Raw genomic sequence first — 20,657 nt, 5'->3', positions numbered from 1 at the left:
CCTTCGGTCTCATCACTTATCAATTGCCGGTATGTGCCGCGCTCACCTCCAGTTCATTTTACCCTTGGCCCCCAGTTTAACCAGCGGAAGCTACTCGGTATGTCTCCAAAATGTATTTACTGAGAAAAGATGATGGTGAGCAACATCTGCCGACACGCCTTCTGAACAATGATGACAGAAATAGTAACCATCAAAATTAATACTTTTTCTGGTGGCAGTGAATTATGCTTCAATTTCACCATTGTGTTTCATATTGTAGATGAAAATTGGTCACTAAGGCTGACTAACGGGGGAAGCTGGTGTGATGGGCGAGTGGAGATTTACTACACCGGCAGCTGGAGGAGATTGCAGGACAGACTCTGGACCCTGAATGATGCCAACGTGGTCTGTACACAGCTGGGCTGCGGTGAAGCGACAGCCGCTTATAACTATTCAAAGGACGGAAAGAGTGAAGGACCCATCTGGGTGAATGATGTCCAATGTGGAGGAAATGAATTGCAGCTCCAGAACTGCAGTTTGTTCACATTGAATTCGTCTCTCACTGACAGTATGGGTGTTGGGGTCCTGTGTTCAGGTAAACAAATTCTTCACTGCTTTTACAATAACAAAGAAGTGAAATGTCTAATCTGCTGAGAAATGTGATAATACAGGTTACTTGTTCCTGGGTGTCTCAAATCAGTAATTTCATTTGAGGGTAGGGGATGAGCATGGTGGGCGGTGGGGGAGCTGGGGATGGATGGGGTGGTGTTCAGGGAGAGAGAACACGGACACAATTAAACAACAAGAACTTTTTTCTCACAGAACTTTCAATAAACACATACATCACAAAGAGTTTATCAGGAATGTAATCGGACAGAAAACTGACACAGAGCCAGACAAAGAGATGTTAGAGTGGGTGACTAAATTTTTAGTCAGATAGTTGGATTTGAAGAGGCGGAGACACAGAGATGTTTGGGGTGGAAATTCTCATCTGGGTGGTTAGATGGTTAAAGGCTAGACTGAAAGTTGTGGGGGATGGAAGTGGGAGATGTACAAGAAGCTGGATTCAGATAAATGCAGAGCTCTCGAAATGATTCAGGCTGGAGGAGGTTATACTGATGGCAGGGGGAGAGCATGAAGGTGTCTGAACATGAAGATCATAATTGAAAACTCGATGCATTGGCAGCAGGGATACCAGTGAGTGCAGTGGCGTTCCTGAGAGGGGCTTAATGGAGGGCAGGCGACAAAGCTTTGGATGAGCTGATGTTTCTGGAGGATGCAGGATGGGTTATCACCCGGGAGAACATTGAAATATGCTGTTCCACAGACAACAAAGCATGGGTGAGCATTTCAGCAGCAGATGGGCTGCGGCAGGAAGGGAGGTGAATGATGATAGAGGTGAAAGATCTCTATTTTGTGATAAATAGAATACAGAATTGGACTCTCAGCTGTGGTATCAAATCCGGCGTCGAGCTTGCAATCAGTTCCATTGTGCAGTATATAAGTGCAGGTAGCTGTGTGGGAGTTGTTCTGGTGTAAGTTTCATTAGGCTCTGTATAAAAGTAGACAGATGTTTTGGACCAGATGCTTGAAAGTTCCATTGTGCAGCATGTCAATGCAGGCATATGTTCTGGGGAAGTTGTATTGTGCAGAATGAAAGCCTCGACCGATGTTTTTTTTTAGAATTAGAATCAGAATATTTCAGCGCAATACAGGCCCTTCGGCCCACGATGTTGCGCCGACCTGTGAAACCATCTGACCTACACTATTCCATTTTCATCCAAATGTCTATCCAATGACCCCTTAAATGCCCTTAAAGTTGGCGAGTCTACTACTGATGCAGGCAGAGCGTTCCACGCCCATACTACTCTCTGAGTAAAGAAACTACCTCTGGCATCTGTCCTATATCTATCACCCCTCAACTTAAAGCTATGTCCCCTCGTGTTTGCCATCACCATCTGAGGAAAAAGACTCTCACTATCCACCCTCTCTAACCCTCTGATTATCTTATATGTCTCTATTAAGTCACCTCTCCTCCTCCTTCTCTCCAACGAAAACAACCTCAAGTCCCTCAGCCTTTCCTCGTAAGACCTTCCCTCCATACCAGGCAACATCCTAGTAAATCTCCTCTGCACACTTTCCAAAGCTTCCACATCCTTCCTATAATGCGGTGACCAGAACTTCACGCAATACTCCAGGTGCGGTCTCACCAGAGTTTTGTACAGCTGCAGCATGACCTCGTGGCTCCGAAATTCGATCCCCCTACTAATAAAAGCTAACACACCATATGCCTTCTTAACAGCCCTATTAACCTGGGTAGCAACCTTCAGGGAATTATGTACCTGGACACCAAGATCTCTCTGTTCATCTACACTACCAAGAATCTTCCCATTAGCCCAGTACTCTGCATTCCTGTTACTCCTTCCAAAGTGAATCACCTCACACTTTTCCGCATTAAACTCCATTTGCCATCTCTCAGCCCAGCTCTGCAGCCTATCTATGTCCCTCTGTACCCTACAACATCCTTCGGCACTATCCACAACTCCACCGACCTTCGTGTCATCCGGAAATTTACTAACCCACCCTTCTACACCCTCTTCCAGGTCATTTATAAAAATGACAAACAACAGTGGCACCAAAACAGATCCTTGCGGTACACCACCACTAACTAAACTCCAGGATGAACATTTGCCATCAACCACCACACTCTGTCTTCTTTCAGCTAGCCAATTTCTGATCGAAAGCTCTGAATCACCTTCAACCCCATACTTCCGTATTTTCTGCAATAGCCTACCATGGGGAACCTTATCAAACGCCTTACTGAAATCCATATACACCACATCCACTGCTTTACCCTCATCCACCTGTTTGGTCACCTTCGAGAAAAACTCAATAAGGTTTGTGAGGCACGACCTACCCTTCACAAAACCGTGCTGATATTTCGCTAATGATAGTTTGGGGTTGTTCCAACGAACATGTATTTAAATATGACAGAGTGGAACTTACAACATATGAGATAGTTAATGATTCAGATTTAATACCGATTGGTTACAGTAAGTATTTTTTTCGGATACAGCGGCATTCAATACATTCCATCGTTTCACGTCAGAAGTTTACAGTGCCGAATGGTTATTACACACTCAGTCAATGGACAGAGTAGAGTATGTCATCTTGTTCTTTAGTTAGGTAGATGTCCAGCTCCACCCAACATTTATGTCCGCCTACAGAAGCCATGTGTCTTCTCCGTGTCTTCTACTTCTCCATCTGATGGGTCACATCCTGATTCTTATTCCCCAAAGTGCCTGACGCAATTAGTCCAATCATTTTTGTCTCGTCCAGATTAAATACTGGTTTCCTGCTCAGCCAGGAGGTCTACACATCTGGAGTTCAATTGTCCAATGACACTTCCTGATCCTGTCCAACATTTTGCAGAGAGATCCTGTTTTCTGCCCTCTTTGTTCACTCCAACAGTCATATATTGATATAATTGTTAGTTTAGATCATTGATATTTTACAGACAATAGCAATTGATAATATGCCTCACAAGTTTCGTCTGCTCATTGAACATAATAGCAGCAGCCTGTCTGGACAGAGAGGTCTGCATATTCCCTGTTCAGACGTATGGTTTATCTCTAAAATTACTCAAATGTCTTCATTGTCAAAGACAGAGTCCCATCCTTACAAAAGTAAGTGATTCTGTTATGCAATTAATATTACATCGATTTATGATAATGTTATAATCAACACGACCCTGGAACATAGTTCTACACGAAGATACTGCATATTGCAAGACTGATGTTCAAGGGTAGAACTTGTGGACGTTACATTCTCCAGTATGAATTGGAAGTAATATATAGGGTGGATAAAAGAAATTCTGGCCTTGCCAGTAACACCCACACCCCATGAAAGAATTTTAAAAAAAACAGAAAGGCTGGGTGACATCTGGCCAACAATCTGGTAATATAATCCTGAATGGATCAATCACATAAAGCATCATCGGGTCCTGCTCTTCTTTGCTAAAACCACCCGTTAGACAATGATCATCCAGGAAGGCAAAGGAAACGCGCAGCATATCTTCTCCATCATAAATCTTCCCCCTGAACCACTCCCCTGCCTCGTCCACCCTGAACTCCAAAAATAAATGAGAGGACTCCTAGACTTTTTGTCACAAAGTTCAAAAATATCTGTTCAGTCGCCTCCACAACTTACCTTTCTTCCCCAATCCACCGGGCCTAACTTCCTATCAGTTGTTAAACCCCACCCCGCACCATCACCCTGAATTCGCTTTTCTTGTTTCTCTCCTAGAGTCCTTCACGCTCTCTCTGAACCTATGCTGTTGATGAAATCCACGTCTTGCTGTGTGCGCCTTATTTCTACTAAGATACTGAACAGAGACATTCCCTTGCTGGGTCCCATGACAGCTGACAATATTAACGATTCTCTCTTTCTCTCTTCATGTTCAGCCCCCTCTCCTTCAAATCAGCAGTCGTCATGCCTCTCCTCAGAAAGAAACCATTGACCACCTGTCCATGCAAATTATTGCCCCAGCTCCAACTGTTCGTTGCTCACCAACGTCCTTGAATGTGTTGTCGCCTCCCAAATCCATGCTCATCTTTTATGGACTGCATGTTCCAATTCCTCAAATCCGATTTCTATCCACACCACAAGACCAGAATAACTCTTATCAAAGTCACAAATGTCATCCTAAGTGATTGTAACAAATCTAAACGTTTCCTCCTCCTATTTCTTGACTTGTCTACAAATGTTGATATGATTGATCATGAAATTCCTCTCCAACCCCTCTCCATTATCCCCTGGCTGGGTGGGACTACACTCAGCTGGTTCTAGTCTTATCTGTGCAGTCATAGTCAGAAAGTTACCGGCAATGTCTTCTCTTCCCGCTCCTGCAAAGTCACCTACAGTGTCACCAAAGGATCTATCCATTGATACCTCATTTCTCATTTACATGCTGCCTTTCAGTGATATCCACAAACTGAGCCTCAGTTTCCACATGTATCTCACTGTATCCAACTCTACCTCACATTCAGCTCTCTTGAGCCCTCCACAGCCTGTACACTGTCAGAATTCCAGTCTGACATTCAGTACTGCATCAGCAGAAAATTCCTCCAACTCAGTATTGAAAAGATAGAAACCATCAGTCCCCATCGCATGTTTCCTTGCTGCCAACTCCATTTCTCGCCACACCAACTGTCTGTGACTCAGGCAGACTGCTTGTAATCTTGGTGTTACATTTGATCCCGGGGTGAGCCTCCTACCAAATCTCCATATCTTCATTAACACTGTCTATTTTCACCTCCATGACATCACCCGAATTTGCCGTGATCTATTCTTGTCGATTGCCCTTTTCCCTCCAGACTCGATAATTCTAATGTACTCCTGGCTGGCTTCCCTAGTTCCAACCTCTGCAAATTCTGCTGTCTCGACCAATTGCCACTCAGGCATCTGCCCTCTGCTCACTGACCTACTTTTCCCAGCAATGCGCGGTTTTAAATTTCTCATCCTTGTTTTCAAATCCCTTCCTGGCCTCGCAGCTCCTCTCTTTGCAATCGGCTCCATTTTGACAGCTCCCAGTTCTGGCTTCTTGAGCATTCCTGATTTCAATTGCGCACCATGGCGGCCGTGCCTTAAGCTGCAAAGGTCACACGCTCCAGAATTGCTTCCTTAAATCTCTCTGCCTGTCAACCTCTCTTCCCTGCTTCAAGATACTCCATAACAAGCAAACTCTTTGACTTCGCTTTTGGTCATGTGACCTAATATATTCTTTGGTGCTCTGTGTTAAATTTTCTTTGATATCACTCCTGTACTGCGCCTTGGGATGCTGCATTACGTTAAGGGCGCTAGATAAATGCAAGTCACTTGCAATTCAAGATAAAGGCAATAGGAGATGACAGTAAATGTCTGACCAAGATAACAGATAAGGGTAACATACATGGACAACGAACATATACAGTAATAAAACATGGGTATAAATTAATTGTTATTCGTGTGAGTGATCGCCTGTACAACAACGTACACAGCGTTCAAAACATAAAATGGGAACTGGAGAACATAACATGTCAAAGCCAGATGTAGTAGGATATCTGAAACATTTCTGTTCATTACATTCTGTGTAAGAAGCATGTGTAAACAGATATTCTGTTTTATAGCTTTATTTACCTGTCGCAGGCGCATTTAACATGTCTTGTTTTAAAGCTGGTGATGGTGCAATGAGTTGCATTGAGTGATGAGGTGAATGTCTATTGAAAGTATAATCCTCCTGTACTGTTGTCCAACAGACCACGTGCAGGTAAGGCTGTCTGACGGTGGAAGCCCATGTACTGGCCGAGTGGAGATTTATTACAATGGGATATGGGGTTCAGTCTGTGATGATTCCTGGGATCTGGCGGACGCTGACGTGGTTTGCAAACAGCTGGGTTGTGGAAAGGCCTTGGACCTGGCACTTCCGGCATCTTGTGAACGAGGCTCAGGGCCAGTTTGGTTGGATGAACTGAAGTGTTTCGGTAACGAATCATTTCTCTGGGAATGTCCCTCAGCATCGTGGGGTAACCACGACTGTTCTCATAAAGAAGATGTGAGGATCTTGTGTTCAGGTAAGGGTGCTTCCATGTGCCCATTTTCCGTAGTGTTGTGCACATGGCTTCACAGGGAAGATATGACATCGAATTACATACAATGGACAGCACAGAATCTGGCCATTCGGCCTTACTGGTCAATGTGGTGTTTATGCTGCCCACGAGTATCGCCCCATATCACTGCATCTAACCCTCTTTGCATATCCGCCTACTTCTTTCTTCTTCATGTACCTATACAGCTTTACCTTGAAGGCATCGACGCTCATCACTTCAACAATTGCATGTGTTCGGAATTCAAAATTCAAACCACTCCGAGCTAAAAAAAATAATTCTCCTGAATATTTTATTAGATTTGTTCATGATCATCCTATATTTATGATCACTAGCTTCGGTTTCTGTCACTTTATAAGTGATTAGTGCCCCTGTATCCCGAGGTCTCTTTGCTGTTATACATCATTTTAATCCTTATTTTACAAGAAGTACGTTGCCTCTTTATTCTTCCTATCAACACTGACCACCTTAGACTTATCTGTATTCAACTCATTTGGCAATTGTTTGCCCATTCGGCTCTTTTACTAACGTCTTCCGTATTTCGTATTTGTTGTTCTTAGTGTTAACTATATCCCCAAATTGCTGTCATCTGAAATTTTGAAATCATGTCTCCCTTGTCTAAGTCAAAATCGTTTTTGTAAATATTGAGCAGCAGTGACCCCAGACCTGTGGAACACGACTTCCCACCTTCCGCCATTCTGGGTTACCACATTTAAACCCGACAGTGTGCTTTGTAGCTCGTCTTATACTATTCTTCCACTGATCTCTTGACTTCACATGCTCTGACCCCAGTCATGATCTCACGATGTGGTTCCTTGTCGGAGGCCTTCTGAAAAAAAACATGCATGTTGCGTTGACTGCATTATCCCCGTTATCTTTCTGTAACGTCTCAAAACAATTCAGTAACGTTGTTTGTCTTTCTGTTGTTCAACCCGTGTTGATTATTCTTTAATACATTATGGGCTGCCGGTGTTTTTCTATCGCTTTTCTTGAATACTTACCGGAAATCAGTTTTGAGCTGTGCAGTATGAACATACAACGAGTTATCAATCTAACTATCTGGATATTTCTTGTGTCATTGACAGAGCACAAAGAGCTGCGGCTGGTGAATGGGAAGCATCGCTGTGAGGGGAGAGTGGAAGTGTTCTACAATGGCACCTGGGGAACAGTGTGCTCGGAGAGACTTGATGGACCTGATGCAGAAGTGATCTGTAAACAGTTACAGTGCGGTCCCCTCAGTTCTATCGATTATTACACTCTGTCATTCGGAGAAGGATCTGGACCCATTTGGCTCGGTGGGATGGAGTGTATTTCACACGAATCGTTCCTTTGGCAGTGTCAAACAGAACCGTGGGGGAAACACAACTGTGAACACAGGGAGGATGCTGGGGTTATTTGTTCAGGTAACACAACAAACGTCTCAATCTGTGAGTGTCATTTCAAACATTGGTGGCTGATACAGTCAGCATGTTTCTCTTCTCAACAGAAGCAAAAGTAACTGAGGAGCAGCTCCATCGATCAGAGGACTGCATTCGAGAATATGATTGTAAACATGTACTTTCACCAGGTGCTACTTCCTCTTTATTATACCAACTATCTGACTTGTACTCCTGTCTTATACTACATCAATAATAATAATTGATTCTCTTTGCCAGATTCTGGACATTGGTTGCGCCTGTTTGGAGGTAACACCAACTGCTCTGGGAGAGTGGAGATATTGTGCAATAACAGCTGGGGCACGGTTTGTGATGACTCCTGGGATTTGTCCGATGCCAATGTTGTCTGCAGACAGCTGGGTTGTGGTCACGCTCTATTGGCCCCCGGAGGAGCTACTTTTTCTCAGGGTGACGGTGTTATCTGGCTGGATGAGGTGAAGTGCACTGGAAGCGAATCTTCTCTGGCCGACTGTCCTTCCTCATCGCCGGCTCAATCTGACTGTGATCACAAGGAAGATGCCAGTGTGATTTGTTCCGGTGAGGGTGGCAGGGTTTGGAGAGTGGGGTTAGGGTACCTTGTTTTGTTAAATTGACTCATTAGTTCGGGAAATTAAGAACAGTATTTATCGTTTAAATGGAAAGTGCTGAAATTTCATCCTCCTGAACTTTTTGTACAATATATTCCATAGGGTTCGATGTGCCTCCAATTGCTTTCCCATCCACATCTGCAGGTACTTACCATTATTAATAGTCCAGCTAGCATTAGAGTTTGTATTAGTTGAATTGGTATTGTTGTCATTTTCTGAAGATGCTATGTGCACGTTCTCATTGACTGGAACATTTTGTTGCCTCACCGCATATTTCAAATGGTCCAGTTTAAATTCCGCTAATCCCAGTTTCTGGCTGTACCTGAACTGTCCTGCACTGATCAGAAACATGGGGGCACTGTCTCTGTAATTTAGATTGTTTCACACTTTCCTCTGGTGCAATGTGCACCACATAATGGGGAATGTTCAGCCCAACTCATTGCCTGGAAGCAGTGGATATAATTATTAAATACTTCTTGCAAATATTTTATCACACAAGATGGACTGTGTCTGTGCTAAACCTTTCTTTATTTTTGTCATTAAGAACAGGGATATAAAACTACTTCCATCCTAGTTGCAGTCTGCTTCGGAGTCCTGCTAATCTGTGTGTTGGTCTCACTGATGGTGGTTATACAGAAAAAGTCAATCAGAAGAGGTGAGGCTCATATCTTACCGTGGAACAAACAGAAAATCGCAGATTTCATGTCATATACTTGCAAGACTTTCGGTCAATGCAGCTTTCTATGGACTGTCAGGTGACCTTGTTAGAAATACATTGCAGTCGTTTTTGCTGGTTTTCTCCATTCAAGGTGCTCCAGAATGAATAAAATGTGACATTCAAAACGGAGAGTGATTTGAAGTGTTCACATTCACTGTGAGAGTTCATCACATAATACATGAAACTCTGGAAGAATTTACTTATTGTAACAATGGATCAGGAAGATAATTTGATTTTTTGGGCTGTGCATTCAGCTATTTATTTGACTGTTCATCTTCCTTCATCCATTGGGTATCAATTCCTGCCCTTCAGATTCGGGCTCTGGGCATCCAATCGCGAGTTGTCTAACCGGGCCTGTCAGTTATTTTGACAAGTGATACTTGTATAGGACCTCCTGTATTCACCAGCGGTGATTCGACATTCCAAAACAACGCTTGCACTCATATTTCACCCATCTAACCCACTCCTGATTTATTATAAGAAATGGACCTCTTAATAAAAAGCACTTTTCATAATAATATAGAGTTCTTATAGAAAAATCTCACTTTCTCTCTCTGAATAAGAAAAAGTCCATAGCTAGGACAGCATAGACCTGTTATCTCTGCCAAGGACCCGGCCAGAACAGCCTCTGTAACAAGACAATCATAAAGCTGAAAAGATCGAGCCTTGTAACTTGACTAGACTGGAAGTAGTTTGCAAACGATCACAAGCACGAGATCAGGTCATGGAGTCATAGAGTTATGCAGCAGAGAAGCACTCCCTTCGGCCCAACGTGTCTGTGCCAGCCATCAAGCACCTATCTATTCTAATCCCGTTACCCAGCACTTGGCCCTTAGCTTTGCATGCTATCCCATTTCAAATGCTCATCAAAATACCTTAAATTTTGTGAGGGGTACTGCCTCTACCACCCCTTCTGGCAGTGTGTTCCAGTCTCCAATCATCCTCTTTGTGAATAGTTTCTTCCTCAATACCCCTCTCAAACACCTGCCCCTTACATGAAATCTATCCCCCCTGGTTACTGACCCCGCCGCTAAGGGAGCATGTTTCTTCCTATCTATCATATCAATGCCCTTCACAATTTTGTATACCTCAATCAGGTCCCACCTCAGCCTTCTCTGCTCTAAAGAAAACAACTCTAGCCAATCCAGTCACTCTTCATTGCTGAAATGCTCCAGCCCAGGCAACATCCTGGTGAATCGCCTCTGCACTCTCTCCAGTGCAATCACATCCTTCCTTTGGAGTGGTGACCAGAACTGTACACAGTACTCCAGCTGTGGCTTAACTATAATTTTATACAGCTCCATCATAACCTCCCCGCTCTTATATTATATGACTCGGCTAATACATACATGTATCCCATATGCCTTCCTAACCAACTTATCTCCCTGTGCTGCTGCCTTAAGTGATCTATGGACAAGTACGCCAAGGTCCCTCTGACCCTTTGTACTTCCTAGGGTCCTACCATCCATTGTATACTCCCTTGCCTTGTTAGTCCTCCCAAAGTGTATCACCTCACACTTCTTTGGATTAAAGTCCATTTGCTACTCCCTCGCCCATCTTACCAGCCCATCTATATCGTCCTGCAATCTAAGGCTTTCCTCCTCACTGTTTATGACACCAGTAGTGTTCGTGTCATCTGCGGTCTTCCTGACATACCTCCTATATCCACGTCTAAATCATTAATGTACATTACAAACAGTAATGGCCCCAGCACCGATCCCTGCAGTACACCACTGGTCCCTGGCTTCCAATCGCAAAAATAACCCTTGACCGTCACCCTCTGCCTCCGGCACGAAGCCAACTTTGGATCCAATTTTCCAAATTGCCCTGGATCCCATGGGCTCTTACCTTCGAAAAGGAAATAGGAGAGATCAGGGCCAACATATTCCCGTAAAGTTGAAGGGTAGGAGCAACAAGTCCAAGGGAACCCTGGATGTCAAGGGTTATGGAGGATTAGATAAGGAATAAAAAGGAGGTTTGTGACAGATTCAGAGCGCTGAAAATAGCGCAAGCCCTAAAAAAGTATAGAAAGCACAGGCCGTACTTAAAAAATGACTTTGGAGAGCGAAGAGGGGGCATGCAAAAACACTTGTGAGCAAGATAAAGGACAATACCAAGGAGTTTTTAAAGTATATTCATGGAAAGAGGATAACCAGGGAAAGAGTAGGGCCGATTAGGGACCAAAGTAGCCATCTGTGTGGAGCCGGATGACATAGATTAGGTTTTAAATTATTACTTTTCATCTGTGTTCACCATGGAGATGGATGATGTTGGTGTAGAGATCAGGGAAGGGAATTGTGATATACTTGAATAAATTAACATTGAAAGGTAGGAAGTATTAGATGTTTCAGTGGGCTTAAAATGGATAAATCCTCAGGCCCAGATGAGATAGCTTAGTTTAGAAATACAGCACTGAAACAGGCCCTTCGGCCCACCAAGTCTGTGCCGACCATCAACCACCCATTTATACTAATCCTACACTAATTTCATATTCCTACCACATACACACCTGTCCCTATATTTCCCAGCCACCTACCTAAACTAGGAGCAATTTACAATGGCCAATTTACCTGTCAACCTGAAATTCTTTGGCATGTGGGAGGAAACCGGAGCACCCAGAGGAATCACACGCTGACACAGGGAGCACTTGCAAACTCCACGCAGGCAGTACGCAGAATTGAACCCGGGTTGCTGCGGTGCTAACCACTGCGCCACAGTACTGCCCTGGGAGGATGTGCCACATACTGTTACGTGAGACAAGGGAAGAGATAGCAGGGGCTTTGACACAGATTTTCAAATCCTGTCTGATCACAGGAGATGTACCAGAGGACTGAGGACAGTGAATGTGGTACCATTATTCAAGAGGGGTAGCAGGGATAAACCAGATAATTACTGGTTGGTGAATCTAACATCAGTGGTACGGAAACTATTGGAAAAAATCCTGAGGAACAAGATTAATCTCCACTTGGACAGGCAGGCATTAATCGGGGAACTCAGCATGGCTTTGTCAGGGGGAGATCGTTTCTAACAAACTTGATTGAATTTGTCCCCAGTCTGCTGCAGGTAAATATATGAGAATGCAAAAAAAATAGATACATAGACTTATCCGAAAATATGCACAACAAAACTACTCTGCATTCACAATACCTGGCTTTGTCTCTTTACTATCGGCATCTCTGTGATTTGGATGTGTTCGCAGATAATTTACTGTTAAACGCTCGTGGTTTGCAACTAAACTTTAATCTCCCTACTCTTCATCTGACAGGTTCTGTCACTGGTGGCAAGGGTTCACCGGCTGGTTTATACCAAGCAATTTATGAAGAGATTGAGAATATTCCACCTGGCAAGGATTCCTATCAGATCCGGCGTTCAGGTCTGTGTTTTATATTTCAGACCGAATTTTGTCCAGACAAATGTCACTTCCACTTAAATACCCCATTTTAATGGTCAGTTTACTGACTGAACACTGTCAGAAATCCGTTCACTATCACCCTGTGAAGGTGGCCTATCACAGTGCGAGTGTGTCTATATCAGTGTGTATAGTAAGATGAGCAATGGGTTTGGGAAGATTCCCACCCATCGCGAATGGTTAAAGAACGTTATTTCAGTTTGTTTGTAACTTTCATGTAATTGTATTCCATTTAAACTAGACCATAAATAATCACTGCTCTCAGGAGGAGACAGTCACATTGACTCAGATTTTATTTCTCGAGGTGACTGGATTTCTGGATCAGAAACACGTTCCCATCAGGAACTCCTTACCTGAAATCAGTGGTTTCTACAAAAAAACTTATTCTGACACTTTGTATTCTGAAGCTTAACATGATATCTACAAATTCCACTTCATGATACTGGGGCAACAACACTAGAAAATCGATGAAAGCTTTGTCCTGTGATATATTTAGGGAGCGATTTAACCATTGAGATAAATTTCTGAGGTTACAACAAAACACACAAAGACGATTTCCCTGGTAGATAAATGAGAATCCTAAACGATTCAATAAGTATATTAAGAGTAAATGGGTAGCTAGGGAGAGAGTAGGCTCCCCTTAAGGATCAGTGTGGTAATCGATGTGTGGAGCCACGGGAAATGGGGTAGGTCGTAAATGAATACTTTTCGTCTGTATTTACCGTGCAGAACGTCACGGAAGCTAATGCGTTCAAGGGAGGGACCAGCGATATCCTGGAGCATATCAACATTACAAGGGAGGAGGTGTTGGAGGTTTTGAAGCACATTAAGTTGGATAAATCTCCGGGGCCTGACCAGGTGTATCCTAGGAGGCTATGGGAAGAGATTGCTGGGACCTGGCAGAGAGTTTTGTATCATCATTAGCAACGGGTGAGGTACAGGAAGACTGGAGGAGAGCTAATGTTGTGCCTTTATTTAAGAAGGGTAGCAGGAATAAGCCAGGGAACTACAGGCCGGTGAGCATTACATCAGTGGTGAGAAATGTATTGGAAGGGATTCTGAGAGACAGAATTTATATGCATTTGGAAAGGCAAGGTCTGATTAGGGATAGTCAGCATGGCTTTCTGCGTGGGAAAACATATCTTACGAATTTGATTGAGTTTTTTGAGGAGGTGACCAAGAGGATTGACGAGGGCAGGGCGGTGGACGTTGTCTACATGGACTTTAGCAAGGCTTTTGACAAGGTCCTGCATGGTAGGTTGTTCCGGAAGGTTCGAACACATGGGATCCAGGGTGTGGTAGCACATTGGATACAAAATTGGCTTAGTGATAGGAGGCAGAGGGTGGTAGTGGATTGTTCTTCTTCAGATTGGAGGCCTGTGACCAGTGGTGCGCCGCAGGGATCGGTGCTGGGCCTTCTGTTGTCTGTCATACATATTGGTGACTTGGATGAGAATGCAGGGGGCATGATTAGTAAGTTTGCAGATGATACCAAAATTGGTGGTATAGTGGACAGTGAAGAAGGTTATCTAAAGCTACAACAGGATATAGATCAACTGGAAAAGTGAGCAAGGGATTGGCAAATGGTATATTTAACGCAGGCAAGTGCGAAATGATGCATTTTGGAAAGTTGAACCAGGGAAGGAGATAAACAGTGAATGGCAGGGCCCTGGGAGTGTTGTTGAGCAGAGAGACCTTGGGGTGCATGTACATAGTTCTCTGAAAGTAGCAATACAGTTAGACAGGGTGGTGAAGAAGGCGAATGGCATGCTTGCCTTCATCGGCCGAGGCATTGAGTACAAAAGTTGGGACGTCATGTTACAGTTGTACATAACGTTGGTTAGGCTGCACTAGGAGTACTGTGTGCAGTTCTGGTCGCTGCACTACAGGGAAGATGTGATTAAGCTAGAGAGGGTTCAGAAAAGATTCACAAAGCTGTTGCCTGGCTTGGAGCGCTTGATTAATAAAGAGAGATTGGATAGGCTGGGTCTGTTTTCCCTGGACCGAAGGAGACTGAGAGGGGACATGATAGAGGTATATAAAATGATGAGAGGCATAGATAGGTTAACTGGCCAGAGTCTGTTTCCCATGTTAAGGGTGACTAAAACTATAGGGCATTGATTTAAGGTGAGAGGGAGGAGGTTTAAAGGGGATAAAATTTTTCACACAAGGAATAGTGTTTATCTGGAATGAGCTGCCAGAGGAGGTGGTGGAGAGTGTAACAGTAGTAACATTTAAGAGGCATCTGGACAGGTACTTGAATGAGCAAGGCATAGAGGGATGTGGAATTAATACAGGCAGGGGGAATAGTATAGATAGGCATTATGGTGGGTATGGACGCTGTGGGCCGAAGGGCCTGTTTCTATGCTGTGCGACTCTATGACTCGAATTTCAAATCCGTTATTGCCCTCCTTGCACACTTTTCTACCCCATTATCCGGGATGGGGCTCGGTTTTGGAGCCCCACCACCTGCCGTTTGAGACTCTGAAAGGGAAAGAGACAGGGTGGAGGGATTTTGGATTAAGAAACTGTGCTCACTGACTATGTTTTACACTATTGTCTCTGCTCTGATGTCTGAAATCTGACCGACCGGCTGTACTGCGTATTGTTTTAACGGCTCGCTGTATGAGCCAACATTTAAGGTCCAACCCTAGTTGCTCTTGAACCACTGCAGTCCCTGTGATGAATTTTCCACAATCACGTCAGATACAAAGTCCCAGGACATTGTCACCAGATGATGACGGTATTATGTTATTTATTCGAACGTGCCAATCAATCTCTCCAATAACCATCCATGTTTGTGTTTAACAGTTACTGATTCCATTGAGTCCCTCAATCAGATTGAATATTACACCAGTTACAGTTTGGGTGACACGGATCCTGGATCAGAATATCCTGAAGGGAACATCTCTAGAATTCGGGGTGGGTACATTTTTACTTGTTACCATCACGTTTTTTAACCCATCACTCTGTCTGATATCTAAAATCAACAATTAAATCAATCAGAACTCACTCGCCCGAAAATGATGCTGCTGAAGACATGGAGATTTGCTGAGTGAGTTTAGTTTAAAAAAATGGAGAAATAATTTGGATTTCTACAAAATCATCCCGATTGTATCCAGTAGTATAATGGAATTAAACTTTCAGTTCATGATGTTTTTCTGACACTGTTGTCTTGGCGGTGCAATGTGAAATTTGCGTGTATGTTGGATGGGTGATTCGATGGGATACACGTGACTTTTAAATGGAGGGCAGCATTTTGTTCCACAGTGACCACAGTCTGGGAGTGAAAATGCCGCTGGATAGCGGTGCAAAGGAAACCTGACGTCCTTACACAGTTAGGTGATATTCCCCGAGTCGACCGAGCTCGTGGGTGGAGGCTCCACTTTAAGATGCTGGGCAGATAACGGAGCAAAGAAAACAGGAAATTCATGGCAATTTGCCAAACTATTCACAATTTAGTGAAAGGCGGGCGAGACTAAAAGTTTCAGAGACTCGCCATCGATAACCAAGGTGAAGTTCAGAGGAAGGTAAGTTTTGGTTGTGAAAAGCATTGTGGCACTGGAGGGAAGGGGAGAGATATTGAATCACGGTACTGGCAATCTGGAGGCTGACCGATCTTGGCGATCACAACAGAGGTATTCAGAATGAGCATCCTCTCTGACTTATAAGATAGGTATATAAAATGAAAACAATGAAGGGCTTGAGAAGTGAGAGCAGCAATTTGCAATAGGTGTCATCCACTCCTGTTTTGAGATCTCCCATTGTGGAGGAGCATCAGAGATGGAGAGAACAGCAGTCCCCAAGGGTTGGTCTGCTGCACCCAGAGAGGGACAGGAATCGTGAGGCTGGAACAGAGTGTGGATTAGCAGGGCAGCACAGTAGCACGCAAGCAGCTTCTTGAGTGCAGATGATGCTACCCACGAGTGGGTTTACCATCACAGGCTCTGCTTCCTGCAAATGTCAGAGCAGCAGTGTCACTGAAGATTATGCCTTACCAGGGAGGTGGTCACTGAGCTGGAGGAGGATCTGATGGAGGAGGATCTGAACCAATGAGTGGGGGCACCCCTCCTCCAATTTCATTTTCATATTGTGTGACATTTAAGGCTGTCAGCTTAATGTTAGGCACTGCACTCACCTTGCCATACTACATCAGGGCATTGATCCTGTTCCTGCACTGAAGCCTCTTACATGGGACTACCTCACGTCTGCTCAACTCCTCCTCAATCTCCTGCCAGGCCCTGCCTGCCAGCCTAGCCGGCCTCCTCCACCCGTTCCGATGGGAAAAGCGCTTCCCTCCTGCCATTGCCGCTTGGAGGAACACGTACAGGGAGACATGAGAAAACATGGGCTCCACCCTTGCTCTGACTGCTGCCATCTTACAAACAGACCAGTTGTCAGTCCTCCCACCCAATGTCCCACAGTGCTCCTGTCTTTCAATCGATTGCTGGCTGCCGTTTAAAATATATGACGGGCCTATGATGACTCAACTGCCGCGGCACGACATGGTCCTACCATTCTTCAGCCTCAAATCTCATTCCAGCTGAAGATCACAGTCAAACCTGGCAAGCCTGAGTAGATTGGCGTCTAACAATATCATTCTAAATATTCAGTGTTACCATGTGATTTTTGTGAAAATTTTTATTTCCTCTCAGGTCTGGTCCCCGGTGATTATGATGATGTTCAGACTGGAGCCATTGACACTCAGGATGGTCACTTGTTGCTGGACAGTGTTCCTGATGATCTCTTCACACTGACAAGTGCCGGCGGTGATCTCTCCACTCTCAGTGAGTTAAACTCCCACAGTCACCATCTCTCTGTTTCTACTTTGAATTTCATTCCAATCGGCGATCTCACAGACTGCTGATTGATTTAAATTCATGTTGTGATTAAAGCAAATTAGTCTCCTCAATGGGGCGGCGCAATGGTGCAGTGGTTAGCACCGCAGCCACAGCTCCAACAACCCGGGTTCAATTCTGGGTACTGTCTGTGTGGCGTTTGCAAGTTTTCCTTGTGTCTGCGTGGGTTTTCTCCGGGTGCTCCGGTTTCCTCCCACAGCCAAAAGACTTGCAGGCTGGTCGGTAAATTGGCCATTATAAATTGCTCCTAGTATGGGTAGGTGGTAGGGAAATAGAGGGACAAGTGGGGATGTGGTAGAAATATGGGATTAGTGTAGGATTAGTCGAAAATGGGTGGTTGATGGTGGGCCAAAGGGCTTGTTTCAGTGCTGTATCTCTGAACAAAAGTAAATGCTGGACTTATTTTAGAAAATACATCCTGACGTTATCTCTGTTATGAACACATTCACTGGAAATCCTTCAGGTGCTCAATCTAAACACCCTGATTCGGGCTCAGCAGATCCACTTCATCTGCTATCACCCAGCGGGAAAATAACAACACTGTGAATGGAGCTGGAAACCATTCAAATTCCAGTCCCCATCACCTCATTGACACTTATACAGATGACCCGCACTGAACTCACTTTTAGTTCAATAATTAATCCATCATCTTTCTCTCCATAGTATACAACTCCCAGACCCGCACTGAAACAGCTTTGCTGGTTCCCTCCAATCCTGAAAACAATGTGGATGTTCACTGTGACACGTTCACAGCAGCAGACATTCCACCAATGACGGGCAGTGACTGTGCGGTTCAACATCTTACATCTGCATAAACCCGGTAAGACCAATGCTGTATTATTTGTTCCATTTATTTGTGCTGACAGTGTACAGTCCCGGCTGGTTCTTATATTAATATGATAATGAATGGCGTCTTCAGCAGTCAGTGATTCTAAAGTATCGCAGAGAACATTCTGTGTACTTACTATTGAAATAGGAGGATTATTGAAACATCAATATTCTGAGTAGAGAACATCGACTGTATTTGATGTGTTTATTTGATGGTTGGCATTGCTGTAACCCTCTCAAGTCGTTTCTGTTATCCTTTCAGCTGAAAAGTCAGCCTCAAATCCAGCAAATGATGTCTAAAGGTGTATCACAGACCGGTGGAAAATATTCTGTGTTAAATCTGAAACAATGGCATGAACATTTCCAACAGTGTGAACATGCTGAATGTGCTTTACTTCACGATATAAGCATCACTTTGCGTTCATCAGTCACCAGATTACTTGGTGTTGGAATAACAAGATTTGGCTTTTCTCCATATTTTCTCTGAAAGTGTGCGTAATCTGTTTAATTAAAATACCAAACAGAATTGATTTCGGATCATTTCTCTGTCTGTACAAATACTGAGATACATTCCTCCACATGTAATTACCAACACTGACACAGAGATTAAATCCATTGCTTATCAATAAAGAGTTGGTATGAAATTCGTTCTGTAACCGTTTCACATGTTCATATCCTATTAAAGAATGTTTAGAATACGTCTGTCGAAGAATAAATGGTCTGTCTCTTTTATCTGCATTTATTGTATCGGCTTCCTCCACCGCCATCTACTCGATGTGGACAAATTACTGCAGTTTATAATGTAAGTGTTGATGTACAATGGAAATAATGCAAAATTAATAAAAACATTGATTCCATGTTTTAGCTGTAATGTGTGTCTTTGTCAATATTAATTCCAATATTATGATTCAAGTTCTAAATATACACCAATTCCTAGATACAATACAATGTCGTTTTACTGTGCTGCACTATCCCGGAGTATGGCGGTAGAGCAGGAGAATCTGATCAGAAATTAATGTGTTTTTGCAATTTAATTCTAAGTATTTTAGTTCGTCATCAGTGGTGTGCAATTGTTACTCAGTCGGGAGAACGACTACATCGTGCTGACTCTCCAGCTGATGGTGATTTTTGTTTTTGGTCGGCTGACTGAAACACCTGTAACCACCAGCAGAGGGCGAGCATTATTAGACTTGAAATCAGATAATGCTGGAAACACTGAGCAGGTCTGGTATCATCTGTGGAGAGAGAAACAGCACCAGCTTTGCACGTTAATGCGATTTCTTCAGAACCATGTAATGATTGAGATTATTACTTTTAGCAAAGACAGAACCAGGGAAAAGCGGCATCGTGGCGCAGTGGTGAGCACCGCAGCCTCACTGCTCCAGGGACCCGGGTTCGATTCCGGGTACTGCCTGTGTGGAGTTTGCAAGTTCTCCCTGTGTCTGCGTGGGTTTCCTCCGGGTGCTCCGGTTTCCTCCCACAAGCCAAAAGACTTGCAGGTTGATAGGTAAATTGGCCATTATAAATTGTCACTAGTATAGGTAGGTGGTAGGGAAATATAGGGACAGGTGGGGATGTTTGGTAGGTATATGCGATTAGTGTAGGATTAGTATAAATGGGTCGTTGATGTTCGGCACAGACTCGGTGGGCCGAAGGGCCTGTTTCAGTGCTGTATCTCTAATCTAAATCTAATCTAAGGAGGCATGGAGGGAATAAAATAATTAAGGTTTATGTTAATATGGAGGCAGGTATGATTAAATGAATCCTGTCGCCTTTACTCTCTCTGATCCATGTCCCTGTGATCTGCAACACTTCATTCTCTCAACCATGACATTGTCATTAAACCTGCTGACAATGGGATCTCTGTTGTTGTTTTCTGAAAAGAACCTTGGGGAGCCTAAGCTCTAACTCTCTGGCGTATCTTCCCAATTTCCCTGGACCATGATCACACCAGCGAACATCAAGTCATCCTTTCGCATGCTATCACTGCACATGGAGAGTGGACCTGCGTGAGAAGGGCAGCGGCGGCATGAGATAAAAAGCTGTGGCAGAGAATCCCTTCTACCTCTCTCCACCTGTCAGAGCTGAGGTGTGTCATCTCAGAAAAACAGGTAGGTGATTGGTGGGTATCTCATCCGTGCCTGTTTTGATTAGCCAAGTGGTTTAAATGATGAGACGTGATTACAGATGATGAGTA

At 43.9% G+C, this 20,657-nt stretch overlaps 1 protein-coding gene and 1 long non-coding RNA gene across 2 annotated transcripts; both read left to right on the top strand.

The window, feature by feature from the left end:
* The first annotated feature begins 271 nt into the window (after positions 1 to 271).
* LOC137359235 (deleted in malignant brain tumors 1 protein-like) lies at positions 272 to 17,444 on the top strand. Its single transcript, XM_068025295.1, has 6 exons — positions 272 to 574; positions 7,709 to 8,026; positions 8,110 to 8,190; positions 8,279 to 8,553; positions 13,503 to 13,603; positions 17,429 to 17,444. The coding sequence occupies exons 1-6, from the start codon at positions 550 to 552 to the stop codon at positions 17,442 to 17,444; spliced, it is 816 nt and encodes a 271-aa protein (XP_067881396.1). The 5' UTR covers positions 272 to 549.
* On the top strand, positions 17,442 to 19,286 carry LOC137359252 (uncharacterized). Its single transcript, XR_010971480.1, has 3 exons — positions 17,442 to 17,560; positions 18,296 to 18,452; positions 18,723 to 19,286. It is a non-coding gene; the product is annotated as an uncharacterized lncRNA (long non-coding RNA).
* The last annotated feature ends 1,371 nt before the right edge of the window (positions 19,287 to 20,657 follow it).

Source organism: Heterodontus francisci, unplaced genomic scaffold (assembly GCF_036365525.1).
Source record: "Heterodontus francisci isolate sHetFra1 unplaced genomic scaffold, sHetFra1.hap1 HAP1_SCAFFOLD_124, whole genome shotgun sequence".
Taxonomy (NCBI): domain Eukaryota; kingdom Metazoa; phylum Chordata; class Chondrichthyes; order Heterodontiformes; family Heterodontidae; genus Heterodontus; species Heterodontus francisci.
This window is presented reverse-complemented; position numbering and strand designations above follow the sequence as displayed.